At 42.5% G+C, this 17357-nt stretch overlaps 2 protein-coding genes across 3 annotated transcripts; both read left to right on the top strand.

Moving 5' to 3' along the window:
• The first annotated feature begins 229 nt into the window (after window positions 1-229).
• Window positions 230-8960, top strand: LOC129827869 (NADH dehydrogenase [ubiquinone] iron-sulfur protein 8, mitochondrial-like). Its single transcript, XM_055889114.1, has 7 exons — window positions 230-336; window positions 1093-1147; window positions 1252-1320; window positions 1693-1782; window positions 3443-3615; window positions 8192-8320; window positions 8503-8960. The coding sequence occupies exons 2-7, from the start codon at window positions 1108-1110 to the stop codon at window positions 8632-8634; spliced, it is 633 nt and encodes a 210-aa protein (XP_055745089.1). The 5' UTR covers window positions 230-336; window positions 1093-1107; the 3' UTR covers window positions 8635-8960.
• A 371-nt stretch (window positions 8961-9331) lies between these two features.
• LOC129827867 (GTP-binding nuclear protein Ran) lies at window positions 9332-13586 on the top strand. Of its 2 annotated transcripts, none has more exons than XM_055889110.1 (7): window positions 9332-9398; window positions 10696-10760; window positions 10909-10993; window positions 11412-11537; window positions 12134-12321; window positions 12808-12978; window positions 13207-13586. In XM_055889110.1, the coding sequence occupies exons 2-7, from the start codon at window positions 10728-10730 to the stop codon at window positions 13249-13251; spliced, it is 648 nt and encodes a 215-aa protein (XP_055745085.1). In that variant the 5' UTR covers window positions 9332-9398; window positions 10696-10727; the 3' UTR covers window positions 13252-13586. The 2 variants fall into 2 exon arrangements, with proteins under 2 accessions (XP_055745085.1, XP_055745086.1); XM_055889111.1 differs by lacking the exon at window positions 9332-9398 and adding an exon at window positions 9465-9489.
• The last annotated feature ends 3771 nt before the right edge of the window (window positions 13587-17357 follow it).

The raw sequence follows: 17357 nt of genomic DNA, 5'->3' as shown, positions 1-17357 counted from the left end.
AACATATAGAAACCATACATTAATTCCATTCAAGCCATAACAATGAGCCCCTCCTATAGCTGCTCCCACCAGTCTCCACTGGTGTGTATGTCTGTGTCTAAGTGACTGTGTATAATAGGAGGGTGGTGTGATGAATAATACCATATTTTGATATGCATTGGATAGTAAGTGCATAGAACTTTGCCACATTCAAAATGGCGACTATGTCTACCCAGGCGTACAGTAAGTACACCGTTGTTTCACAAGCCTCTTCTGAGTTCCTCTCCTCTCGTGGGCAACAGTGCCAGTGCAGTGACGGTTGTCCCTTGCGTCTTTTGTCACAGGTTGTGGGAGCAGGTATGTTTCTTTCTGTTTTACAATGTTTGATGTGTTTTATTAAGCAAAGATGTAATTTGACATGTTTATTTCGTTTTTGAATCGTTATTCCTGCATTTTCAATTACAGTGCTTAGAATACTTGCGAAGTAAACGGTCCGGTCTGGACAGCGATATTTAAGTGCGCAGCATGTAATTATTGTTGCCTGTACAGCGTCACCATCATTTGGTTCAGACAGCTCAGACAGCCTACTGTCGATAGTGACTTATTATTCAGAGTTTTAAATAGAACCGTTTTTCCTCAAGGTTTATCAAAACAGCCTAGTTAAAGTTATAAACTATTCGTGATTTACGAGAAACTGCACGATTTGTCTTAACTTTCTTTGCTAGTGACAACGTATTCCCACAGTTGTAGCCTATACATTGTAGATTTTGGGGGGTTATAATTGTACGGGAGCCTACAGTATTTATTTGTAAGGTCAGTGTGATTGGCTGGGAAAGTGTTTATGCATTGCGCCTTTGCGTGACCTGTGACGTCGGCCTAAAAGCCAGATTGGGGATGGGAGATTAGGAAAGTGCAGGGTAAAGCAGCTGCCTGACAATCTGTTCACCACCTTACATACACTCACAAAGAGGTTTGTATTTAGGATGTGCTCACTGGAGGTCAGGTAGGGGCAGAGAGAAGAGGGTTGTTTCTGCTGTTGGACATGTGGGATCAGGAATCCACCATTTTGCCTATTTGCCTCATTCAACAAATGCTCCATATCTCTCTTTCCAGGTGCTTCTTGCTTTGATGTCTACTGCAGTGCGTTTGCTTTACTGCCCCAGGCCAGGTAAGACTAGACGCCGGTAAATCAAATTGCATTCATGGGGGGGGGGGGGGGGGGGGGGGGGGGGGGGGCTACATGTGTCACTGTCTTATCTGTTTCTTTGGTAGGCACCTTTGGAGTTATCAGCCCCGGTTTGGTTCGACACTTCAGCCTCAGTGTGCAGAGAGGGATGTACAGTAAGTAACACAAATGTTGATATTCAGTAGTACCCATAACAACGAATTTGATTTGGCTTCATAGCTGCCTCTCTCATCTCTTCTTCTCTTTCTCCTCTCTCTCTCTCTTCTCTTGTTCTCCTCTCTCTCTCTTCTCTTGTTCTCCTCTCTCTCTCTTATCTTGTTCTCCTCTCTCTCTCTTATCTTGTTCTCCTCTCTCTCTTCTCTTGTTCTCCTCTCTCTCTTCTCTTGTTCTCCTCTCTCTCGCTTATCTTGTTCTCCTCTCTCTCTTATCTTGTTCTCCTCTCTCTCTTATCTTGTTCTCCACTCTCTGTGTGTGTGTGTATGTGTGTGTGTGTGTGTGTGTGTGTGTGTGTGTGTGTGTGTATATAGAGTATGTGAATGCCAAGGAACTTCCTCTTGATATGAGGTCCATCACAGACCGAGCTGCTCAGACTCTCCTGTGGACCGAGCTCTTCAGAGGTGACACACACCACTTGCATAACACAGTTTCTCAGGAGTCCCCCCCTCTAAAATAAAAATACAAATCGAAGTACATACTCTACCAACCACTGTCCATGGTGCTGAAATTGCGACATGTCTATGCGACGGCAAACATTTATAGGTTTTCTGGGGTGCCAGAGAGCTTAGCTTTAGCTAATGGATAAATGTTTTTTGGTAGGCCTATTTGGTCGGCATTTTCTCATGTTAAGCCTAACATTTCACAAAGCTATACACAGTGTCGCAATACTGCTATTTTTAGACTGCTGGCTGGCAGCAATAATGTAATTAAAGTTGGAAATTCAAACATTGCAGATTCTAAAATAAATGTTTGATGCAACAGCATACTAATCAGCTACCAATTAATGTTTGGGGGAGTAAGCAACTGTCCTGTATAGGTTACCTGAATATGCATGAGATGAGCCGTCCTTACACTCTCACCCAGCTTGGATAAAATTTGTGCGTATTACCAGTCTATTAATGCCAAATAATAGTCAGTCCATCCTCAAAACACTAGCTTATTAGGGTTTGTTTCATTATGCAGTGTACTATCTATAGCTATATACCGTATTTAGCTTCTATTTATACACTTTTTAATAAAAATTCACATGAAATAGCCTAACAAGGAGGAAAAAGTAGTTGGCTTGAGGATAAATTCAGCCACTATTTATTGTTGAACTCAGCTGGTTTTGTCTGGCTAGTAGCCTACACAAATGGGCTGCAATATTCAAGGTAAATTAAATCCAACTTAAGAGACTCCCCTGGTGTCCTGAAGTCCTTCTTTTTTGTGTGCAAATGTTTTCACCACGGCCTGTAGGTCCAGGTTGGGGGCCTGACTGTTTTCTATAGTGACTATTACCAACCCAGACAGTCTTTCCTCAGACATTGTGCATTATATGTCCATTGTGCTGCACACAATTTAAACACAGTCTTGAATGATGCATGCCAAGAAAGACCAGAGATAAGAGACAGTTGATATTGCAACCACACAACTCAAACGCTGGTTCACCATGTATGAACAAAAACGCAAACTGCTATCTTTGTTCAGCCCTCAAGAACTGTTGTCTGCTAAAGACGATAATCTGTTTGCATCTGGCAATTTATCGTCTGTCCAGTATCCAGATGAGCTGTCCCCAGAGCTTCCTGTAGGCGACAGTTAATCTCGTTCCGTAACGCGTTGAGGCTGGCAATTAAGAATGAGAGGCTCAATTAAAGATGTTACAAACTTGCTAATTTTGAAGCACAACTCCCTTCTCCACAGTTTTCCTGATGTTGCTACATCAATATAGCTGTTTTTACCATCCCTGTAACTATCGCTTCTGCAGAGATGTTGTTTTCTAAACTAAAAACCACATAGAACTACCTGAGTAAGCTCCCCTCATTCACTTTTACAGTCACATTCCTGAAGCCCAAGATATGAACGTTTAGCTTCCAAGTACATATGGAAATTAAAAAGGTTTATGAATAACTTTTTGGAGGGTTACTGCCAATGATTTATTAAGTAAAATAAATTAGACATCGACGACAGGCGAGTGGGGTCCCAGAGCTCGTGGTCCCAGAGCTTTGCGGTACTCCGGTGATGTGCACACACACACAGCATAAGTAACATTTATTTACCTGTCTTTCCCACACACTCCTCCAGGATTGGGGATGACTATGAGTTACCTATTCCGCGAGCCCGCTACCATCAATTACCCATTTGAGAAGGGTCCCCTGTCTCCTCGTTTCCGTGGTGAACACGCTCTGCGCCGGTACCCCAATGGAGAGGAGCGCTGTATCGCCTGCAAGCTGTGTGAGGCTGTCTGCCCTGCCCAGGTGACCCATATACACCCACATAAACACACTGGTAAAGCCCTCAATGCCATGGCCACTATACTCACTAGTACTACAAACTACTGTATGTAGGCATATGCATCATTAATACCTGCTTGCCTTTGTAAAGTATTCAGACCCCTTGTCTTTTTCCACATTGCAATAGGTTACAGCCTTATTCTAAAATTGATTACATCGTTTTTTCCATCCATCAATTGACACACAATACCCCATAATGACAAAGCAAAAACTGTTTTTTATACATTTTTGCTCATTTATAAAAATAAACTTAAATATCACATTTACTTAAGTAGTAAGACCCTCTACTCAGTACTTTGTTGAAGCACCTTTGGCAGTGATTACAGCCTCAAGTCTTCTTGGGTATGATGCTACAAGCTTGGCACACCTGTATTTGGGGAGTTTCTCCCATTCTTCTCTGCAGATCCTCTCAAGCTCTGTCTGATTGGATGGGGAGCGTCGCTGCACAGCTATTTTCAGGTCCCTCCAGAGATGTTCGATCGGGTTAAAGTGGCTCTGGAGCAGGTTTTCATCAAGGATCTTTCTGTACTCTGCTCCGTTCATCTTTGCCTCGAACCTGACTAGTCTCCCAGTCCCTGACGCTCAAAAACATCCCCACAGCATGATGCTGCCACCACCATGCTTCACTGTATGGATGGTGCCAGTTTCCTCCAGACGTGACGCTTGGCATTCAGGCCAAAGAGTTCAATCTTGGTTTCATCAGATCAGAGAATTGTGTTTCTCATGGTCTGAGTCTTTACGTTCCTTTTGGCAAACTCCAAGCGGGCTGTCATCTGCCTTTTACTGAGGAGTGGCTTCCGTCTGGCAACTACCATAAAGGCCTGATTGGTGGAGTGTTGCAGAGATGGTTGTCCTTCTGGAAGGTTCTGCCATCTCCACAGAGGAACTCTGTCAGAGTGGCCATCGGGTTCTTGGTCACCTCCCTGACCAAGGCTCTTCTACCCCAATTGCTCAGTTTGGCCGGGCATCCAGCTCTAGGAATAGTCTTGGTAGTTTCAAACTTCTTCCATTTAAGAATGATGGAGGCCACTGTGTTCTTGGGACTCTTCAATGCTGCAGACATTTTTTGATAAACTTCCTCGACGCAATCCTGTCTCGGAGCTCTACGGACAATTCCTTTGACCTCATGACTTGGGTTTTGGTCTGACATGCACTGTCAACTGTGGGACCTTATAAAATCAATTGAATTTACCACAGGTGGACAGCAATCAAGTTGTGGAAACATCTCAAGGATGATCAATGGGAATAGGATGCACTTGAGCTTAATTTCGAGTCTCATATGTAAATAAGGTATTTATGTCTAAAAACCTGTTTTTACTTTGTCATTATGGGGTATTATGTGTAGATTGAGGATTTTCTATTTTTTTCATCCATTTTAGAATAAGGCTGTAACGTAACAAAATGTGGAAAAAGTCAAGGGGTCTGAATACTTTCCGACGGCACTGTGTATATACAAAAGTATGCGGACAACCCTTCAAATGAGTGTATTCAGCTATTTCAGCCACACCCGTTTCTGACAGGTGTAGAAAATCGAGCACACATTCATTCTCCATAGACAAACATTGGCAGTAGAGTGGCATTACTGAAGAGCTCAGTGACTTTCAATGTGGCACCGTCATAGGATGCCACCTTTTCAACAAATCAGTTCGTCAAATTTCTGCCCTGCTAGAGCTGCCTCGGTCAACTGTAAGTCCTGTTATTGTAAGATGTGGAAACGTCAAGGAGCAACAACGGCTTAGCCGCGAAGTGGTAGACCACACAAGCTCACAGAACAGGATCGCCATGTGCTGAAGCGCGTAAAAATTGTCTGTCCTCGGTTGCAACACTCACTACCGAGTTCCAAACGAACTCTGAAAGCAACATCAGCACAAGAATTGTTCTTCTTATTCGATGGGGTTTAACGGCGGTTGGCATCCAATGTTAATGGTGCATTACCGCCACCAGCTGGACAGGGTATTGAATAAGAAACACACAAAAAACATTCCGGGAAAGGGGAAAATGACATCATACAAAATAAAACAAGACAACTATTATTTTGTTTTTTTACAAAAACATCATACTTCTTCAATCACAGTCCACTCCAAGATACATCCCTACATAGGCTTACGGGACTGTGATGGGGTTACATTCACCGACGGGATTTCTTGCACGGCCTCGGCTATGAAGTCACGAAGAGCCCAAAAACATTCAGCGGCATTCACAAGGATTCCAATTTTCTTAGACTTCTCTGCTTGTGTTGTACAGTTTATGATCCTTGCAATAAATAATACAAAGTCCATCTTTTTAACATGTAGCATTTCACTATCCCTCGGTTGATGAGAAACATTCACTGGTCTTGGTGGCTCTACTACCATTGCTTCTTCCCTGCCACTTGTTCTTTCCAATTTTCTCACCGCCTCCAGATAAGAGACAGGCTGGATGCTCCTTACCCTTGCCACCTCATTCTCCTTCACCCTAACAGGGCATTCCAAGAATTCAGGTACATGTTCACCTCCACAGTTGCAGCATTTCCCTTCATCTGGCATACAATATTTTTCCCTTTTGCACACACTTGACACATTACCAAATATTTTACATGTATGACACTGAAGGGGCTTGTGCACAGAATCTTTTACAGGGTATATCATAAATCCTAACTTTATATGTGAAGGGAGAGACTCTTTATCAAAGAACAGTAGCATGGATGAAGTGAACTTCTTTTCTCCGTCCACCATACAGGTCAATCGACGTGCACCAACCACTCCATCGACGTCTTCAGTAACATCCTCTGCCTTTATTTCTTGCGCCACCCCAGAAATATCCCCCTTGATAGGCTCCCTGCTATGAAAATCCATGCAGGAAACATTCCACTCCGATATCCTTTTGAGTCTTAAAACACGCTTCTTCTGCTCCACAGACACACAAAACAACTAAATAAGACCACTTCTTGTGACTCTCACCGACTCCACACTTTCTTCCAACACATTCCAGATTTTCCTGGAGACGTTAAACGGATTTCCCGACCAAAAACGAGTCTAGTGTTTTCCTATTTTCCAACAGCTTTACTTCTCTTGTTTCGCTTTTTTTCTGTGTCACTGTAACCCACTCTTTCTCACTTTCTGTACTATTAGCTTCACTCGACTCTCTAGCAGTTTCAAACAAAAGCTCAGTTTCCGCCATCTCCGTTCCACCGTTTCCCAAACTCAGTTTTGGGTGCACGTTGTTGTTGTTTTTCCTTCTTCCGGCCATATCTTTCTTTAGCTATCTATCTACATGTATGAACGTGGTTTATCGTTGATAAAACCACACAAGAACTGTTCATCGGCAACTCTATGAAATGGGTTTCCATGGCCGAGCAGCTGCACACAAGCCTAAGATCACCATGTGCAATGCCAAGCATTGGCTAGAGTGGTGTAAAGCTCGCCGCCATTGGATTCTGGATCAGTGGAAGTGCGCTCTCAGGAGTGATGAATCACGCTTCACCATCTGACGCTATCAGACGGAATCACGCACCACCTGCATCAATGCATAGTGCCAACTGTAAAGTTTGGTGGAGGAGGAATAATGGTCTGGGGCTTTTTTTCATGGTTCGGGCTAGGCCCTTTAGTTCCAGTGAAGGGAAATCTTAACATGCATACAATGACATTCAAGACGATCCTGTGCTTCCAACTTTGTGGCAACAGTTTTGGGAAGGCCCTTCCCTGTTTCAGCATGGCAATACCCCCGTGCAAAAAGTGAGGTCCATACAGAAATGGTTTGTCGAGATTGGTGTGGAAGAACTTGACTGGCCTGCACAGAGCCCTGACCTCAACCCCATCGAACACCTTTGGGAGGAACTGGAACGCCAACTGTGAGCCAGGCCTAATCATCCAAAATCAATGCCCGACTTCACTAATGCACTTGTGGCTGAATGGAAGCAAGTCCCCGCAGCAATGTTCCAACAGCTAGTGGAAAGCCTTCCCAGAAGAGTGGAGGATGTTATAGCAGCAGAGTGGGGACCAACTCCATATTAATGCCCATGATTTTGTAATGAGATGTTCGACGAGCAGGTGTCCACATACTTTTGGTCATGTAGTGTACCTGCAGTCCATAACACTATCCAGGGTATCGGTAACTTCATATACTTTACTATGCAATGGTACCCCAACCCCTGCAAAGTCCAGTTACCTCCCCCGGTAATCGAATACCCCCTGCACAGCTCATAGGGTGCACACTGGTTGTGTCCAAATACCCATATTAGTGTACTACATACTTAAACTGAATACTCATTTTCACGTTTGATCTAGTAGAATTCACTTGTCTTTTCCGAAGCACGTGTTTGACAACAACTGATAATCAGATAAATTGATGCGCTGTTCTACAATGAACGAATGGCGGGAGTCAACGTAATCGCGCATTAGATGACGCAATCTGAGTACTGTTTTGGAAATTTCACATACTATTACACTTTCTGTTTTCATATTATTTAGTATGACGGTATTGGTATTCGGACACTGACATTGTTTATTTCCCTCGGCCTGCTCATTCTGTCCTCTCTCTGCTGCCCCCGTGTCTGCCCCAGGCCATTACCATTGAGGCTGAGACTCGTGCAGACGGCAGCAGAAGGACCACTCGCTACGACATCGACATGACCAAGTGCATCTACTGTGGCTTCTGCCAGGAGGCCTGCCCTGTTGATGCTATTGTGGAGGTAAACAGCTGGCAAGCTCACTCTCTCACACACACACTCACTCACTCACTCACTCAGAGCTTGTCAAATTCTAGTGGCTTTGGTCATTCTAGAACAGAACTTTCAGTAGCATATTCTACAACATCTGGTGTATTCTAGGGTTAAGGGTTTCCTGACTTATTTAACTTTTTCATGTCCTTCAGGGTCCAAACTTTGAGTTTGCTACGGAGACCCACGAGGAGTTGCTGTACAACAAAGAGAAGCTGCTGAACAATGGAGATCAGTGGGAGTCGGAGATTGCTGCCAACATACAGGCAGACTACCTCTATAGATAGACCATCATACTGGCACACCAATCACCATCATACTGGCTAACTACCTATACTATGCATACTGTAAACACTAAGACAATCCTATGTCAATTAATAATACACCAACTACGCAATAGATCATACTTTTAACATAGAGCCAGTAGGCATATTGTCAAAGTCAAATAAACACGCACAAGTGTAAAAGCAAAAGCGCACACATTTGCATTAATCACTATTTGATTTAAGTGTATACCTCATGCAAATGTTGTCATATGAGATTTTGAATAAGTTACTGTCGATTTAATTGTACCTTATTTATTTGTAAGAAAATAAATTGTGTTCTGAAGGCCTCCTGTTTGTACCTTTTCATACTGATTTGGGTATGAAGTACATGTGTGATTGAATGAAGATTTGAAAGTGATGGTTTGTCATAGCTTGAATACAAATATTATAGCTTGCACTCTTTTCCATTGTCTAGAAATCATATGGCCAAATTGCAGAAGAAATTACTGAGAAAAAAGCAACCATGGCAACAAAACAAAACGTGCATGTTACATTTTACAAAACGTTCACCATTTGTTTTTAAACCATCATAAAGCTGTCCTGATAAAGCTTTACTACGTGTATATCACAGAGTCGCAACGTTTTTTTTTATATCTCAATTGTTACAACAAAAATAGTTTATCGCTGGCGTTGATCACGTGATATGAGCGGAAACTGACTCGGGTCATCGCTGAATCTCCCGCGAACGCAGCCATTTACTCTTTTCCGCTTCGCTTCAACGCCGGGTGAGTCTGAACATTTTTCCTGATGTGACGCTAGTCTAAATTCAATTTCTAATCATTGTGAATCAAAATTGGGACAATCAGAGACACCTAAGTGCGTTATTGGTGTATTTATATCTTCAGTGTAGTAATTATTTTGTCAATAAGCGAAGTTATTAGACAGTTTTATTGATTTCTAGGACCACGTTAGCTTTGAGTAGCTCTAGTAGCGAAATGCTAGCTAACGTTAGATGGCAACTTTAATTTATTGTTTCGTTTATAGATTTCATTGAGGATGTTTAGTTATATTGTTATTGTCCATACAAATATCAGATTGTAGCAGTTTTGTGCATGGTTAATTTGTTACATAACAGAACCATTACTTAGACTGGTAACTAACCAGAGAACAGATTGTGCTGCACAGACATTGTTCCAGCCGAAACTAGAAAAGTGCGGCAGCCTGCTGAATGGCGCACTCATTAAATGCTAACTAGCTAACGTACGCGCTAGCTAGCCATCCTCGGCGTTTAGACTGCATGCTGTGCTAGCTAGCTAACGTGACATCACATGAACTGATTAATACTATATTTAGAAGGCATAACTACAGGCCTGCATTTAGGTTATCGATCGGATTGTTTACACGTAATATCCTGATTTGTCAGATGTCCGGAAATATGCAAAGGTTTAGGAATAAATTGCTAGTTTAATAAAACGCGCAGCTAGTTACCAAGGTTTCTTGTTGGTTAGCTTGGACGCGTGCTGCTATGTCGAATGGTTGTTTGGTTGTTGTAGTTCAGTGGTTCACAAACTGCTGTGGGGCGGGGGACCCAAAGAAGAAAACATTTGTATAAAGGAACTCTGTCGGGCTTTAAACATACTTTTGAAAGTTGTAATCGTGTATTATCAGTTAATCTTGTCCTGTTCGTCATTGCACACTTTAGAAAACTATTTATAACTTTTCTGAAATGTCCAGATCAATGTCCAAATGTCCAGAACTAGCCCATGTCAGCCAAGGTTTCTTTTTTTTTTTTTTTTTTTTAGCCCATGTATATTGTAATTTGTCACTCAATATCACATTAAACATGAGACAATGTGTAGAATTGCAGAAAACAAGATTTAAACCAGCAAAATTCTCTCCAACGAGGGGTGTCAAAAGAAATGGACAGCGCAGAATGTTCCTGAGTGGGAAAAGTTTGGGAACCCCCTTTTTCAAAACTACAATCTCATTAGCCACTACTAGTTAGTTAGTTGATACAGCTAGCCAGGGTAGCCAGCTAACTGTACTCGCTCGCTAACCATACCACCCTGTCTGTGTTTTTAGGAGAACATAAAAAACCCACGACACATTCCACAATGGCAGAGGGAGAGCCGCAGGTCCAGTTCAAGGTGAGGATTTTTTCTTCTATCTCACACATTTACTGTTTATTTTGTTTTAGAACATGAAGCAGGATCATGTTGAGTTAGGTCATGGCTGGCTAGCTAGCTGCCGCCCCCGCCAATTGTGTTCCAACTTCTAACGCTCTTACCCTCTCAGCTTGTGTTGGTTGGCGATGGAGGAACGGGAAAGACCACTTTCGTCAAAAGACATTTGACGGGAGAGTTTGAGAAGAAATATGTTGGTAAGTCGCTCCCCATCAGCATTTAATTACTTACACCAACACACCCATTTATAGCGCGACCCCCCCCCCCCCAACACATCCACATGTTTTAGGTCTTTGCACTCAGCCTGTAGTGGTAGAATGGTCTATTGGAGTTTTAGTCATTGGGGGGGAGCCATGTTACACTGCAGAGGCCTCCAATAAGAAAGAGAGGATACATGGAGGCACCAGATAACATCGTGCAGCAAGGGATCGACTCGGAATGAAACCAACAGCCACCATTCCAGCACCTGTTTCTAAACGGTCTCTTCCTCTTCTGTCCACTTCCTCTTTTCTCTCCCTTATTTCTTGCTACCTCTCCCTGTCTCCCTCTCATCTCTCCCTTCTTTTGCCTGTCCTGTTGGGTTTCTGCTCTTCTCTCCCCTTTCCCTCTTTCCAGCCACGCTGGGAGTGGAGGTGCACCCGCTGGTCTTCCACACCAACAGGGGGGCTATCAAATACAATGTGTGGGACACAGCCGGGCAGGAGAAGTTTGGAGGGCTCCGAGATGGCTACTACATCCAAGGTATTGTATAAACGTGCTTGTTTGCTTGGCCTGGACGTTTTGCTGACCAGGAGGAAAAACTCTGGGCCCTAGTTAATAAAAATAACTCCCTGCTCTACTGACATACTTGCCTACAGAGTTTTGTATGGAATATCACTGGTCAGTTCTTATAACCGAGAGCTAAAGTTCAGCACCGATTTAAAAGGGGGAAAAAGTGTATGTGTGTGTGTGTGTGTGTGTGTGTGTATATATATATATATATATATATATATATATATATATATATATATATATATATATATATATATATATATATATATATATATATATATATATATATAATTTTTTTTAGATAACCTTGCCCTGCGGCAGATTACTTTTAGTCAATGAAGAAGTTGCCACCCCAGGGCCAGGAACTGTCTAGTAGAGAATGCAAAGCTATTCTGTGTAAACTGCCCCCTCCAGTAAGGATGCTATGTTGAGTAGATTCATGTTGTGACACTCCCTCTCTACATCCTTCTCTTGCTTTCTTTGCCTCTTCACTCTCTGAATCCCCTTCTGTGCTTTTTTTCTCTGCTCCCTCGTTCCTCTCCACTCTCCTCCTTTCTGCTCTCCAGCCCAGTGCGCAATCATCATGTTTGACGTCACGTCCCGAGTCACCTACAAGAACGTACCCAACTGGCATCGTGATCTGGTGCGAGTCTGTGAGAACATTCCCATAGTCCTCTGCGGCAACAAGGTAGACATCAAAGACAGGAAAGTCAAAGCCAAGAGCATCGTATTCCATCGCAAGAAGAACCTCCAGGTACTCATTACACACTTTAATATAGTTGACTAGCAGTGTTGTACCAAGCTACCCCCTGTACCCGGACTTTGAACTACTCCCCTCTGGGCGCAGGTATAGGGCACCCCTCTGCAAGAAAAACAGAACTAGACAATAATTTGTGCCAGGTGTGATATCCCTCCTAAATAGTTCGGGCGAATGTTCCTATCGACTCAGTAAGGCCAGCAATCCAGTCTTTAAAAACAATTAAAAAAAATAAAAATAATGCTTTATTGGTATGTAACTGGTATGAAAGTTGTATTGTCAATTTTGTTTTGTATTTAAACACAACTTTAAACATGTACATGACACTGCAACAAAACTTCCCCATGGGGACAATAAAGTCAGTAAGTATAGTAGTGTATCTGGGGTTCTGTGCAAACTGAGACATGCCCTGATGAAATAATGGGTAAATAAACATTTTAGCCCTTGTTCTCCACAGCCATAACCCTCTTCTCTCTCTCTCAGTACTACGACATCTCTGCCAAGAGTAATTACAACTTTGAGAAGCCCTTCCTGTGGCTAGCACGGAAGCTGATTGGAGACCCCAACCTGGAGTTCGTGGCCATGCCCGCTCTCGCCCCACCAGAGATCCTCATGGACCCCTCCCTCGCAGCGCAGTACGAGCATGACCTCAAAGTGAGTAGAACCGCACAGTGGCTCAGCACGGGTGGATGGACTGCGTCGAGACAGTCAAATGTTATCGGTTTAAATTGGATCAGAAGGTTCTGATCTAATCAGTGTCTTACCGTAGGAAATTGGATCAGAATGGCTAGATGATAACAACATGCATCAGTGTTGCTGATTTGTAAATGGTGTATCGTCGTAACCCTAACCGTTATTCACTTCTGTCTCCCCCCTCTCCAGGTTGCATCAGAAACGGCGCTCCCAGATGAAGATGATGACCTTTAACCTGTTGTGTATGTATGTATGACCCCCCCACCCCCGTGCGTCAGGAAGTTGTTGGAGTTTGGCCCCTTTAAATGTAAAATCCCGTTGCAGATTTATTTTTATTTTGGAACTTTTTTTCCGTTTCTGTTTTAAAACAGATAAAAATACAAACTTGGTAAAGTCGTGTGGTTCTCTAGTTTCATTGTAAGACACCCGCCCTAGTGTTGGCATGGTAATGTGCAACTCACCATCATCAAGCACCACCCTCTGCCCTTACCCGGCACACGCTGGGCTAAGGCCGACTGACCGGAAGCACTTGGGGGACTAAACTTTGAATAAAAACATTCTCAATACAACATGCAGTTGTCTTTGATTCGTTGTTTTGACATGTCGTTGGGGGTAGAAGTTGAGCATTGTATACTCAAATCTATCCAATAGCTGATTGATTAAGCAAACTTGCCAGGGTTGGGGTGAATTTCAATTCGGGAAGTAAACTGAAATTCAAATTTCCCTATGAGGAAAAATTGTTTTATTGGAATTTCCATAATTGAGTGGAAATGAAATGGGCTCTGACCCTGATACTCTGTATTGTGCCGGTGTGGTTTAACTTCTGAAAACACCACTTACCCAGGTTCCTTTTTGATATGACTTCCCAATTATATTTAAATGATATCTCCCAATGTCCTGGTGGGAATATCACACATTTGGTCAAATAAAAAAGGGCAAATGAACAAAAATGTTTTACTTTTTGCTTATCCAGTATGTGAGGGCATGTGGCACACTGCAGACGTATTCCATCCTGTTTACTCAGGAGGACTTCATTGCAGACTCCTGGCGAGTCTTTAAACACCATGGTTAAAGAGGTGCAACTACTTTTTAAATATGGCCACGGACTTGAAGCTGATGTTATGTACTGAACAAAAATATAAACGCAACATGTAAAGTGTTGGTCCCATGTTTCATGAGCTGAAATGAAAGGTCGTATTTTCCATGTGCTCAAAAAGCTTATTTCTCTCAAATATTGTGAACAACTTTTTATGTACCTGTTACTAAGCGTTTCCCATTTGCCAAGATAATCCAGCCATCTGACCGGTGTGGCATGTAAAGAAGATAATTAAACAGTGTTATCATTACACAGTTGGACCTTGTGCTGTGGACAAAAGGCCACTAAAATGTGCAGTTATGCTACAACACAATGCCACAGATGTCTCAAGTTTTGAGAGAGCGTGCAATTGAAATGTTAACTGCAGGAATGTCCACCAGAGCTGTTGCCAGATTATTGAATGTTCATTTCTCTACCATGAGCCGCCTCCAATGTCATTTTAGGGAACTTTGCGAACGTCCAACTGCATATCACGTTTAACCACGCCAGCCCAGGACCTCCACATCCGGCTTCTTCACCTGCGGGATCGTCTGAGACCAGCCAGCCGTACTGCTGATGAAACGGAGGAGTATTTCTATCTGTAATAAAGCCATTTGTGGATATGAACTCACTTGCCAAGTGGGTGGGCCTTCGCTCTCCTAGGCCCACCTATGGCTGCGTCCCTGCCCAGTCATGTGAAATCCATAGATTAGGACCTAAAATATATTAGCCCTGGATTTCAGTACTCTACCCTGCACCTTAGAAACTACTGCCCTATGTACATAGTCATTGAACAATGGTCACTTTAATAATGCTTCTACACCTGCATTGCTTGCTGTTTGGGGTTTTAGGCTGGGTTTCTGTACAGCACTTCGAGATATTAGCTGATGTACGAAGGGCTATATAAAATAAACTTGATTTGTTTACCTGCTGTCCTATATAACTAATATGCCACACTTTTTCTACTCATATGCTGTCTATACACACCATTGTATACATATTTATATTCTGGACTCAAACATTGATTTTGTATTTTTGTTGTTAGGTATTACTGCAATGTTGGAGCAAGAAACAAGCATTTTGCTGCACCTGCGATAACATCTGCAAAATATGTGATGACCAATAACATTTGATTTTAATTGCTGATGCTATGGGCTTTGAAGCCACCGGTAGGACATATTGACACTCACATATAATTTAAAAGTATGTATTACATGCATTTCTATAGCTTAATTTTTTTTTTTTTACGACGGTGTAGGAGTGCCAAGATGGTGGCTTCAACACAGCGCCCCCAATCAGTAATCTAATGTCTATATAAATAATTTGTTGTCTATTCCCCGCGCTACGCTCTATTGGGTTGCAGTTTGTCGGAAAGACCACTGGGTGTCAGCCTTGTTGCGTCTTAGAGAAATCAACATTCCCCGTTCCGCAAGGCTCTGATTGTAGTCTCATTGATTGTGGACTCGTAACAGCCAGTGGTCCAATCAGAATGACACGATGCAGGATTTCAACAATTCTCAACATTCACGAACGTTCCAGTCCTCAAATTCACTTTAATATGATTTGTGTTGATTATTGATTAGTTATGTCTGTGAATTGTTTAGTGTGTGTATTTTGAGAGAGAGAGGTATGGTATTGTGCGCGAGGCTAGACGGCTACTTGCCCACTCTCATTCGTGGTGGTGCCATAATAAAACACAACAAAAGCTAACAAATTATCACCCATAAAAAACCCTTTCCTTATCCTTGCTTAACAGAGGGTGGTGCGATATACCTAACGCATCACCGGGGGCAAACTACCTGCCCTCCAAGACACCTACAGCACCTGATGTCACAGGAAGGCCAAAAAGATCATCAAGGCCATCAACCACCTGAGCCACGGCCTGTTCACCCCGCTATCATCCAGCGGTGAGGTCGGTACAGGTGAATCAAAACTGAGACCGAGAGACTGAAAAATAGCTTCTATCTCAAGGCCATCAGACTGTTAAACAGCCGTCACTAGCCGGATTCCACCCGCTTACGTAACCCTGCACCTTAGTGGTTGCTGCCCTATATTCATAGACTTGGAATCACTGGCCACTTTAATGTTTACATACTGCTTTACTCATTTCATATGTATATACAGTATTATATTCTACTATATTTTAGTCAATATCACTCCGACATTGTTCAATCTAATATTTATATTTTTCTTTATTCCATTATTTTACTTTTAAATTAGTGTGTATTGTTGTGAACTGTTAAATACCACTACACTGTTGGCGCTAGGAACACAAGCCTTTTTCGCTACACCCGCAATATCATCTGCTAAATATGTGTATGTGACCAATAAAATGTGATTTTAACTGAGAGAGAGATGACATATCTGTGTGACAGTGAATGAGTGAATGTTAGATCCCACTAGAGGTGAAGCAGAATAGGCTATAAACATCGACCCTATGTAGGCCTATTTACCAAACAAATGTACGCACATACCTGTGAGTAAATACGCAGAGACGTGGTGCACATTCCGATGCGTGCAGGCTTTTTCTCCGAGAATATCCTAATGTACATCATATTGTCACTGTCAATGTTGGGGTTTTTACTCTTGGTCCCTTTCAGACAATTTTTGTGAACTCAGTGAGGCTCCTTACATTTTTTGTCCAGTGTGAACACTAAAATATTTCAGACTCCTCAAAAGAGTCCACAAACCGAACTGAAACCATCTCAAGAGGTGGTCTGAGTTAGTTTCGCTTGGAGTCCGTGATCGGGATCCTTTTTTAGGTCAATGTGTACACAAAGCTCCCCAGGTTCACTTGTCATTATTCCCGCACCACACACTAGACTAATGCAACACTTTCTTTTTTTTACCCCAGAATTCACTATTTTATTTTTTACTTAACCTTTATTTAACGAGGCAAGTCAGTTAAGAACAAATTCTTATTTACAATGACGACCTACCAAAAGGCCTCATGCGGGGACAGGGGCCTGGGATTAAAATAAATAAATACAACATAAATATAGGACAAAACACATATCACAACAAGAGGCACAACACTACATAAAGAGAGACCCAAGACAACAACATAGCAAGACAGCAACACATGACACAACATGGTATCAGCACAAAACATGGTACAAACATTATTATTATTATTACTTTAAAGATGACTATATGTGAAAACACCCTGAAGTTACATGAATTCCACTGAGACTGCTTCCCCTTTATAGGACATTGGTTGGCCAACACGCACAGGTAGGTATCACGCTGGCCTGGGCGTGGCCCC

This window comes from Salvelinus fontinalis, chromosome 29 (genome assembly GCF_029448725.1).
Source record: "Salvelinus fontinalis isolate EN_2023a chromosome 29, ASM2944872v1, whole genome shotgun sequence".
In the NCBI taxonomy this organism is placed as follows: Eukaryota; Metazoa; Chordata; class Actinopteri; order Salmoniformes; family Salmonidae; genus Salvelinus; species Salvelinus fontinalis.
The sequence above is the reverse complement of the archived record's forward strand: the minus strand, read 5'-3'. Positions and strand labels throughout refer to the sequence as shown.

Bases quoted from the DNA above. Each gene is read 5' to 3' on its own strand.
- LOC129827867 (XM_055889110.1), top strand. From the start codon at position 10,728: ATGGCAGAGGGAGAGCCGCAGGTCCAGTTCAAG. The intron at 10,761-10,908 runs GTGAGGATTTTT...TTACCCTCTCAG, and splicing joins AGCCGCAGGTCCAGTTCAAG to CTTGTGTTGGTTGGCGATGG. The intron at 10,994-11,411 runs GTAAGTCGCTCC...CCCTCTTTCCAG, and splicing joins GTTTGAGAAGAAATATGTTG to CCACGCTGGGAGTGGAGGTG.
- LOC129827869 (XM_055889114.1), top strand. From the start codon at position 1,108: ATGTCTACTGCAGTGCGTTTGCTTTACTGCCCCAGGCCAG. The intron at 1,148-1,251 runs GTAAGACTAGAC...TTTCTTTGGTAG, and splicing joins GCTTTACTGCCCCAGGCCAG to GCACCTTTGGAGTTATCAGC. The intron at 1,783-3,442 runs GTGACACACACC...ACACTCCTCCAG, and splicing joins GTGGACCGAGCTCTTCAGAG to GATTGGGGATGACTATGAGT.